Source organism: Typopeltis vanoorti, chromosome 10 (genome assembly GCF_054136105.1).
Source record: "Typopeltis vanoorti isolate ZY-2024b chromosome 10, IOZ_Tvanoo_1.0, whole genome shotgun sequence".
Lineage (NCBI taxonomy): Eukaryota > Metazoa > Arthropoda > Arachnida > Uropygi > Thelyphonidae > Typopeltis > Typopeltis vanoorti.
This window is the reverse complement of record NC_143558.1, coordinates 107,743,513-107,755,037: the sequence shown is the minus strand read 5'-3', so window position 1 is coordinate 107,755,037 and position 11,525 is coordinate 107,743,513. Positions and strand designations below refer to the sequence as shown.

Here is an 11,525-nt window from a genome sequence, read left to right as displayed (position 1 = left end):
AAAATTTTGTTGGCCTCCGTTACCTCTCTACCATCTGCCTTCATTAAAGTTATCCTTCCATTGTCATTCTTCCTCCTACTTAAAAAAAAAAAAAAAAAAAAAAAGTTAATAGATCACTATAGCATGACCTACCTACCCTTCAGAAAACCATGCTGCCCCTCATAGGGTATCATATATTTATCTACCCATTCCTGAATTCTCTTTTTGACCAAATTTTCCAGTACTTTTATCACCCCTCCTGAAAAGCTGATTGGTCTATAATTTGCTGCCACTGACCTAGATCCTCCTTTATGCAAAGGAATTATTTTGCCCTCATTCCATTCTCTTGGGACTTTGCCAGAGCTGAGACTTAAATTAAACAGCCTAATCAAAGGTATTGCCAGTTCCCCTGCATATTCTGTTAACATGCGATCTGATATCCCATCCAATCCCACAGGTATGTTGCCATTCAGATTCACCTGTGCAATATCCTAAATACGTCTAATTCCATTCATCAACTTCTGTTCTCATATCAGTTCCTGTCATCCCTGCCACAAAAATATCTTCACTTGGATCATATACCCTTGCAAAATGGTCACTCAGTAGCTCAACAATTTCATCTGCCTATGTTACCTCTCCACCATCTGCACTCATTAAGTTATCCTTCTATAATCATTCTTCTTCTTCATATTGCCACATAATGAAAAAAACTCTTTGGGATTTCCTTTTGTCTCTTTGGCTAATCTTTCTTGCCTGATCCTTGTGCTGTTCATGAGTTAGCTGGTGACTTTCTCCTTATATACCCTCCACATTTTTTTGCAGCTCACTCTTGATGATACTACTTATCCATCTAACTCCTATCTAATTTATTCTCCTGACCTTGGATATACAGTTTGATATTGCTTCCTCCAGATATCCCTTGATAAGTGAATATTTTCCCTTATAGTGTTAAATTCATTCTGAATGAAGGGAATTATAAGATAATAGTGTTGCATTCTGGATTTAACATAGTCTGCCATTCCCTGAACCAAATTTGCTCATGAGACAAATAGTAAATTATTCACTTACTGATATATATTCCATAATTATAAAATAATTGCATGTTCTAATAGTTGTTAGTTATTTATCCTGTACTAATTCTTTATAGAGTATATATATCCTATGTGAACTGTGCACGGAAACTCGGAACTTAGTCCATTTATGTCAGGGGTCAGGAAACTTTTTTACCTATTACCCCAAAATATATTTATTTACACCGACGTTATCCCCTTGATTTGAAATCATAGATTTCAAAGATTGTATAAAATATAATCATAGATTATTTAAATTCAAAAGATTTATTGAATCTATTTATACGGAGAATACAATTATAAATATAAAAAGTATAAAATAAATGCGATAAAATAAATTAATATCCTCATTATGAAACAAAAGGATTTCTTTGAAAACTTTTTCACTTCAGGTTTTGGAGAAATGATGTTTCATTTTTGATACAATAACATCAAAATTGGGCATTTTTATGTCAGAGCAATTTGGATACTGTCTCAGGGGTTCAATTGATTTCTCTGCTTTGTTTTCATGTTCATTAGAGTGGAAAATCCTTGTTTGCAAAGATAAGTTGTTGCAACAGGCAGCAACTTTTTGACTGCCTCCTCATGTGCAATTTTGAAAGCTTTTGCAGCTATTGACATCCAAAAATATGGCAGATCCGCTTTGTTTTCAAATTCAATATGTGCTTCATTATTGGATCGAAGTTCAAGAAGTGCCTCTGCCAACCCTTGAGGCTCTTCTGGTACATCAGCAATTTCACATTTAAAGGGATCTACAATCCAACTGACAGTATATGAATCAAGATCTGGAAAGTAATCCGAGAACCGCTCTTTGAGTTTGGTAAGATGCCTTATAACTGTATCCTTGATGTCATCAAAAGTAATATTTTCACAATCTTCCAAAAACCAAGCTAACTTTGAAAAGGCAGCTATCTTGTTTTGTTCTGCTTTCTGTCTCCAATATAAAAGCTTTGATCCAAACGCTGAAATCTTTTCTCTGACTGAAATTATATTGATGTTTTTTTCTTGCAATTCTTTGTTCAATGCATTCACATACTCAAAAATATCAGCTAAATATGCGAGTTGTGCAACCCACAAGGAGTTTGTAAACTTATCTGTGAGAACATGCTTTTGATCAACCATAAAAATTTCAAGTTTAGTTTTGAGAGCCACCTCACTTCTGTATGATAAAGTAGGTCTGTATATTCAGCCTCACCATCTTTACATAATTCACAAAATAGTCGCGTGTTTAGTGCATGTCCTTTGACAACCTTGATAACATCATGCATGACGGCTTCCAGTGCAGGTTCCAAATGTTTCACAAGCAGTGCCTGGCAATGGATCATACAGTGGTTAACTTCAATTTTTGGATTATTCTCTCTTGCCCAAGCTGAAAAACCACTTACATCACCCAACATAGCTGGAGCTCCATCAACAGACACAGCAATGCAGTCTTCCCACTTTAAATTAACGTTATTAAAGTATTCGTTAACTTTATTGAAGATATCAATTCCACGAGATCGCAATGCGAGAGGAGAACAAAACAATTCCTCTTCAATTGTATGTAAACCTTTGTAGCGAACATACACCATCAGCTGCGAATTACTACTGACATCTGTAGTCTCATCAAGCTGAATAGCAAAGCATTTACTCTCTTTTATTGAAGAAATAACTTGTTCCCTCACATTTTCTGTTAAAATAGAAATTCTTTCTTTCACAACTTTTGCATACAAGGGCACTGAATTTAGTTTCATGGCTTCTTTCTGAAGCCATGAAACTAAATTAGTTAAAGCTGCTGGTTTAACTAATTCCTCACCAATAGTATATGGTTTCTTGTTTCGGGCAATCAACCAGGCCGCTTCAAAGCTAGCCTTTGATGCTGAGCATTGATCAAATGTACCTCTCAAGTTGCTGTCCAGCCTTTGTCTTTTGACAGACATTTCCAAATTTACAAAGTATTCCTACGGTTTGGAAGACAGATGTGGGTGCAAGTTATCCAAGAGTTTCTTCAATTGACTCTTTTTGAAAGATTCTGCAGTCAGTACTTTCAAACAGACAACACACTGTGGTTTCATTATTCCTTTGTCTTCTATTTGTGTAAACCCATAATTGAGGAACTCTTCCTGGTATTCCTGCGGTTTAGAAGACAGATGTGGGTGCAAATTATCCAAGTGTTTCTTCAATTGACTCTTTTTGAAAGATTCTGAAGTCAGTACTTTCAAACAGACAACACACTGTGGTTTCATTATTCCTTTGTCTTCTATTTGTGTAAACCCATAATTGAGGAACTCTTCCTAGTATATTCTTTTTCTAGTTGATGTCATCTGAAGGGTAAAAAAGACAGTGATTGAATTTAAGTTTTTTAAAGTTCATTTAAATTTACAATAATTTAATTGGTAAACGTGGCACTAAGATATGTCCTCAAAATGAAGGCAGTATTTAATTATTTTATTGACCATCAAAAATTAATCAAGCAAGGAGAAAATATATTAATCAAATTATCAAACTAACATAAAACTAAAATATGGTTAATAAATGAAAATCTTACACTTAAAATAGAACTACTGAAATAAATTAAATTAAATAACTACTTAAATCGACTTAAACAAAGCAAAAACACGTGTCAAAAAATAAGGTTAAGGCAGGTAATAGACAACTGACAAATAATATCTGTTTAGCCATTTGACAACTCCTTAGCAACTAAATTGTTTGCAGTTCAACATGCCGTGACGTCTCCTAAACACGTATATTACATTGGGCAGATGCAGTGTTGCCAGAAGAAAAATTTCTGTCGTAATTTTGTATATAATTTTATTTATGTCTATTGAGTCCTCATTACCCCCAAGAATTTCATTTTTACCCCACTTGGGGTAATTTACCCCGGTTCGCCGACCCCTGGTTTATGTAAACCATTGCCAAGGACATAGCCAGTATAACAGAAATTAAGTGCTGTATGAAATTACGAAGTTATCAGCCAGCACACATTTTGCCGCTAGTTACTATGCCAAGCTAACAAACTTCCACGAGGAGATTTTGGCACGAAGAAGGAAGGAGATGACATGCGCTGTTGAATAAAGAGAGAGGAAGTGCGAAAGAAGGAACCGGGTTGAAAAAACAAGGGAGCTCTCTGTTTTTCTCTTACTCTTTTGCGGGCTCTTGTTCGTATCCTGATTCTGATTCCCTCGTTTTGCAATTGTGAAAGACGAGAGGCATGACAGGGATTGCCAAGGAAACCTGAAGGATAAACATTTTTAGAGCGAAGCAAGCCTGAATTTCCGAGCCAACAAGAGTGCTAGGGTGAATCTGGATCCTATCGAACTAAAGTGACCTGAGAGAGAAAGCTATTGAGAATCAAGGAAGTATTTTCTAGAACATGTGATAATAGGCAAAGTATATCGACCATCCCGGTAAGGAAATTTCTATGTCTTTTGTGAATGTAATTACAATAAAGGAGAAGTGTATTGCCTTAATGACAGTTCAAGTTTGAACGTGTGATATCTTGAAGCTTGTTCCAAGGGAACGTGATATAAGTTAGAAACTGACTTACTAAGATTTACTGTAATAGATTGAACAGGACTTTAGAATTCCTTGGTGTGTATTTAGCGATATGTGCTTTGTATATCCTGAACGGCTAAGCAGAGTCGATAATTGAAGTATATTGAATAGATTACCTTTGTCTAAAAGTTGTGCTTAGAAGCTTATAACTCTAAGAAGGGTAGAAATCTATATCTTAAGAATTTAACCGTGCTGAATATACTCTACTGTGAAGTTACTATTGTCCTAATAAGAACTTATTTATTTCATGATCATTTTAGTTATATTTAGATCTTCTTTGATTAATGTAAATTCGTGTATTAGTGTATTAAATGTTTTTATTTAAATTGAATCTTGTGCTTGCCTCAGTTCATTTCATTGCACAGCTCATTTTAACAGTTCGGATCTAAGTGGGAACTCTATTTAATGTGAAAGTAAGGAAAGATTAGAGAACCACGACTGCTATATAACTTAAAAGTAATTTCTCTAAAAAAGGTCTGTCTTATTTAGGTTACTGTATCATTGTACTTGCTGATGATTGATTCCTTAACATTATTCTTACAACCATGGACACAGAGTGGCGCAGTTAAATATAAATTTTCTCTGTGTTTGAAAATGGAATCAATCAGCAGAAAGAATTAAGGAATTACCGACCTCGTCGATAACTTCCCTTATTGCTTTAACTCTTGTACAGTATTACCCATATAGAGATTAGGCCTAGACTGTCTCATGACTGAATGTCAAAAATAAATTGGAAAACTGCACTAGCCGAAAAAGAACACACTTCAACAAAAATTTGTCGAACCATTCCAATTTTCAGTTCAACTATATTCGGCACTACAAAGGGACAACATGTCGACACTTTATATATTGCAATAACTCTCTGACCTAGTGGAATATGTTCAAACATTGGAATTTGTAAAACACACAAGAAGTCTGTATGGTTCAGTTTTAGTTCCAGCAGGATCACTTGTGTCCTAATAGGGCAGTAAAAAAGAAAGATTGGATAACTGATGAAATTCTTTCTCTCATTGATCAATGCAGATCATATAAAAATCTTAGTCCAACAAAATATAAAGAGGTTCCAAAAATTATTAAATACAAGATCAAAGAAGCAAAAGAAATATGTAAAGAAATAGAAATTCTACATGAAAAGGATGAAAATTTTAATCTATACAAAAAGTTGAGACCTCAGGTATATTTAAGAAAAAACAATTCTGTATCCTTCGAAACAAAAAGGGAGAAAAAATATCCAAAAAGGATACACCAAAATACAAGAATGGGTGAAATATATAGAACTCTTTACTGATAACAGACAGAACCCAGAAAATACTTATGAACATATAGAAGGTCCATGCATTCTAAGATCATAGGTAGAATGTGCACTAAACTCAGCTAAAAATGGTAAAGCCTTAGGCCCAGATAGAATACCAGCAGAAATAGTAAAGTTATTAGAAGGTGACAACATTAATATATTAGTAAAGCTATTTAATAAGATCTACGATACAGGCATAATTCCTCAAGACTGGTTACAGTCGACCTTCATCATGCTAACTAAAAAAGCAAATGTGAAAACTTGTAATGAAATGACTATAGAATGATCAGCCTAATGAGTTATGTTCTCAAAAGGTTTCTGAAAATAATTCAAAAGAGAATATACAGAAAATGTGAAGACACCATCAGTGATTCCCAATTCGGCTTTAGAAACGCTTTGGGAACAAGAGACGCTCTTTTCTGTTCTTAGATCTTATTCCAAAAATGTATTGACCAAAACAAGGAAATGTTCATTTGCTTCATTGACTTCGAGAAAGCATTTGACAAAGTCCAACATATTAAAATGATTGAACTATTAAAAAGAATTGGATTAGATGGTAAAGACATCAGGATCATTGAAAACTTATATTGGAACCGTAAGGCATCTGTTCAAGTTGATGACATTATTACAGACTCCATTAACATCAAACGAGGAGTAAGGCAAGGATGTGTGCTGTCATCTCATCTTTTAAACATATACTCAGAAGCCATATTTCAAAAATTCTTGAAAGAAAGGGATTAATGTAAATGCTGAAATCATCAGTAACATTCGATATGCTGATGACACAGCTCTCCTGGCTGACAATATTCAGGATCTTCAAAATCATGAAGATAGTGAATAAATGGGATTAAAAATAAATATTACCAAAACTAAATTCATGGTCATAAGCAAGAAACCAATTCTTATTTTTTTTTTATTTATTATTTTTTTTTGAAGTTACTTTCAGGTGCAAACTTTGTTTGCTCACACTTGGATAAAGGATTAAACTAAATTTATTATACTCTAACCAAGTGAAAAATAAACCTTCTTCATCATCAAAAACCAAGTCTTAATTCAACACTTTCTTTAAATGGTAAACAAATAGAAAGAGTGGCAAAGTTTAAATATCTCAGATGCTGGTTAAATGAATGTTGCAATCCAGAAATGGAAATAAAAGTTAGAATTGAAATGCAAGAAAAAATTTTCTCTTGATGAAATCAACACTGTGTAACCACAGTTTAAATTTAGAGCTTAGAGTACACCTGGTTAAATGCTATATGTGGTCTGTACTACTGTATGGTGCTGAAACTTGGACCTTGTGACAACATCAATAAAAAGACTTGAAGCCTTTGAGATGTGGTTATACAGATGAATGCTAAAAATCCCATGGACAGCAAAAATCTCCAATCAGGAAGTACTGTAACAAATGGGAAAATCATGTGAACTTTTAGATACCATAAAAAGAAGGAAAACTGCATATCTTGGTCACCTGCTTCCTAATGAAAAATATAAGATACTTCAATTGATTATAAAAGGGTAGATAAATGGAAGAAAAGGACAAGGAAGATGAAGAAAATCTTGGCTGGCAGACATCAGACAGCTGACTGGCATGAACTCTGCTCAGTGTGGTTGAGAAGTGCTCAAATTTTTCCAAGATGGTCGCCAACCTCTGATAGGAGATGGTACTCGAAGAAAAAGAAGGATCAACAGTAAAGAAGTTTCAAAATGATATTAATAATTGCACTGTAGCTAGATGAAATTTTATAGTTAAGATGTATATTAAAATTTGTCAGTTTTGATTTCAATCTGATCATTGTTGTGAAAAAATTAGATAGATAGAACTTTTTTGTCTAGAGATAAATTACTATCTACACAATGAAGTAGCAGGTGTGCTTACAGAATAATGTTGTAAAAATCCACAAAATAATTATATCTCAATGACCAAAAATAGTTTTCAAGAAAATTCATCTTTTGTTGAATTATGTAAGAATTCGTCAAAAAATTATCAGTGAATTGTTTTTTGAGCAGTTTCATTTGCGACAAGTTGTTGTGCAATGAACTGTCATTCAACAAATTGCTTTCTCGATGAATTGTTATTCATTATATTGTTGTTCGAGGAATTGCCATTCGGTAAACTGTCTTTTGATGAAGTTTCCTTGAACCAACCAAGGCCTCATTTTATGTGATATTTGAAAGTCTCCTATGAATATGTCACATATCAGACCATCACTATGTTACAAATCATCAAAAATTATGTATAATGATGAATTGACGTCTAATATGTCTAATACATTGAATGATTCATGCATTTAATTTGTACCATCTTGGTTAAATTATTTTTTTAAAAATAACTATTTAGAAGTTTTAGATATTGTCTTACTTCTCTAGTTTAACTTCCTGAAGAAGCTGTTAGTTTAAAGTAGAGAAACATGTAGATGTAACACTCTTAATAAAATTACAAAAGTTGGAGCCAGAGAGAGTAGATATGAAGTTGGTGGGAGGGGAGGAGACAGACACCAGAGAAGAGTATGTGGTGGAGTGGAATCTTGGAGAATGAAAGTGACTAATGGTGTACCTCAAGATTCTGTACTAGGGCCACTGCTCTTTAATTTATATATCAATGGTGTAGGGATGTATCAATGGTCAGTGCGGTTAGCCTAGTGGCTTTGCGCTTCGCAACCATGTGCCTGGGGAAGGAGTGTCCTAGGTTCGATTTCCATCAACAATGTGAGGGGCTTAAGGATCTTCCTTAGCCATAGCCAAGTTAGCTGGTCTTGGACGTGGGTAGCAGGGTTTTCCCCCCTAGTTTATCTGGGATTTTTCGTCCCGCAAGCAAGCAAACCGGTCCCATGAACACACACGGATTACAGTCAAGAATACTGCCCTTATGGGATGCGGCAGAGGGGGTGGCGAGCCGGCTGCATTAATACGCCAGTAAACCCCTCATTAGGAGGGGACTCACTCATCCCTGGACAGATGAGTATAAGGATGGGTGTAGGGAAAGATTTAAGGGGGAATATTCAGTTGTTTGCTGATGATAAAAATCTAGGGGAGGACTGATAGTTGAACATGATGTACATATCCTGCAGAATGATTAAATAAATTGGCATTATGGACAAAGGATAATAATTGTCAATTTAATGTTGCAAAATGTAAGATTATGCAATTTGGGTTGAAAAGGCTACATACTCTGTATCACATTTATTTATTTATTCATATGGAGTTTTCTCCCCTATCTCTATTGGGGCTAGTTGAGCCCCCTCATGGGGGGTTAAGTATTTATGGTTGTAGATCCGTGTGTGTTCACGGGGCCAGTTTGCCTGCTTGCGGGATGAAAAACCCCAGATAAACTGGGGAGGAAACCCTGCTGTCCATGCCCAAGACTGGCTAACTTGGCTATGGCTGAAGAAGATTCTTAAGCTCCTCATATCGGTGACGGGAATTGAACCCAGGAAACCCCTTCCCCAGGCATATGGTTCACATTGATTTGATAGTACTGGATAACAGGAAACTGATTAGACTAGCAACTTGAGGTAATGGTAGACAGAGAGTTGAAATTTAGAGGGCATATTGCAAAAGTTCATAGGATTTGAAAAACATGCTAGCAATAAAGATAGAGAAGTTATTTTTCCTCTTTTTTTTTAGGCTATGACTCAGCTAGTCCTGACTGTGGTGTACAGATTTAGTTACCTGGATTTCTTGAAGATGACGAGGTCGTAGAGAGGATTCAGAGATGAGTGACCAAGCTGGTGACAGGTCTCTGGAATGCTCTCTATGATGATAGGTTGAAGGTGTGTGGATTGAAAAGTTTATTTGGTAGGCAATAAAGAGGGGGCATGATAGAAACTTATAAGATATTAAACAGGTTCTATAAGACTGATACAAAGAAAATTTTTTAGTGTATGATGAATATAGATAGAAGTATAGGAAGTTGTTAAGAGTGTGGTTAATAAGGGTGTGCCGACTAGATTTTTTGCTTGGAGAGTCATGAGTGGAATGGGTTGCTAGAATTAGTAGAGTGCCCTGACAGTGAGCGAGTTTAAGGAAAGGTATGATAGATGTTGTGTGTATTAAAGGTTAGTGTGGGTCTTCCTGCATAGGATCTTCTAACTACATGGAAATACCCATGTAATAATAATAATAAAATATACAAGTGAATTCTTATAATTCTCATTTTATTTTTTCTCATATTTTTTTCTTTAAATAAGTGTAGTATTCATCACTTCTCCAAACCAAAGTTTGGAGCATGAGATAAAGACTACTATATTGCTAATGAGTAGCCAAATACTATTTGATGTGCTACAAATTGTAATTTTTTTTAATAATATTCTTATTGAATAATATTATTACTTATGCAGGGACAAGGTGCTCCTACATCTTTTCACAATGGCCAGAGTCCAGTTTTAAGTGTTCAAGATACTTTAACAAGGACTTCATCCTGCGGAAGCTCTGCAAGTACGGCCTCAATCACAGCTTTTAATGGAGCAACAGTGCCAATTGTTACTAGTGCATATGAATTTCCCTTAGAAATACCAGAGGAATTCCCTTGTAAGATATGTGGAAAGTATGTGCCATATTTTTCTTATGCATTAAATATATAGTAGTACAGCATCAGTACCATCCAAACCACATGGTACTATATTAGTGTGAAATTTATATAGTATACAAATATATTTAAAGTATCGTAAGGTATTGTTAAAAAATTTAATTTTAATATAAGTCATATTAGTAAAATTCTCTTATTGTTCATTGCCTTTATACTAAAAGCGCATTGTAACTTTCATACACTCATTTTGTCTAAAAATAAAGATGCCTTGCATGTATATCATATCAACATCAAATTACTGGTTTGCACCCTCAAAGGGTGCAAACCATTGGATACGGTTGTGCTACAAAGATGAAGTTGCATTCTGTAATGTATAAAAAATTATTTCTCAGGACTGATAGAAATGCTAGATTACTACAAGGTTTTGAGGCCTTTAGTTCAATTTTCACAAAATATGCTGTGACAGAGATTTGGCCAGAAATTGCCCAGGAAACATACCTCTGGCTGCTTTCCAAAGAAGGGTGGATTCTAAATTGTTTAATCACTTGAAGTGCCTTTTTTAATACTGCCTATTATAAATGTACAGTATCCAATATTACAAATTCTTATAAACTATGAAAAAAAAAAAAGAAGAAATAAAATCTTTTTTTAATGACAGTCTCACTCACCAAATAATGGAGACATATTACTGGGAATAGGTTGGCAGAAAAATAATTCTGGTTTATCTTATTAACTCATAATAATATGTTTCCTTTGAAACATATTGAGTGAAACTGTCATTAAAAAAAAAAAAATTGTTTGGTTTGGAAGAATTGGGACACTAACACAAGGCCAGCAAACGTTTTTAAAAGCATGCCAGAAAAGCTGATATATTTATGATGAAATCTTGCTGCAACCCCACAGAAATTGAACACCAAATTATTGCTATTAATTCTTAAAATATAATTACTATTATTTTATTGTATAGTATCTTCAGATTATAATTATAGTTGACACAAAATTATATTCTTCTTTTAATCCTCTACTACTCCAGCATAAGCAAACACAAAGGTATATATGGCGCGTGTGTGTGCGCGTGCGTTCATGCATGCTTTTCCGGCTCATGGGTATGTGACTAAAGAGT

The 11,525-nt window shown here is 34.6% G+C and overlaps 1 protein-coding gene across 1 annotated transcript; it reads right to left on the bottom strand.

Annotated features, from left to right (window-relative positions):
- Positions 1-1,523: 1,523 nt before the first annotated feature.
- Positions 1,524-2,968, bottom strand: LOC150102660 (protein ZBED8-like). Its single transcript, XM_090398720.1, has 2 exons — positions 2,245-2,968; positions 1,524-2,029 (listed from the first exon to the last, which is right to left on the bottom strand). Exons 1-2 carry the CDS (start codon positions 2,966-2,968, stop codon positions 1,524-1,526), a joined length of 1,230 nt encoding a protein of 409 aa, XP_090254846.1.
- Between the last annotated feature and the right edge of the window lie 8,557 nt (positions 2,969-11,525).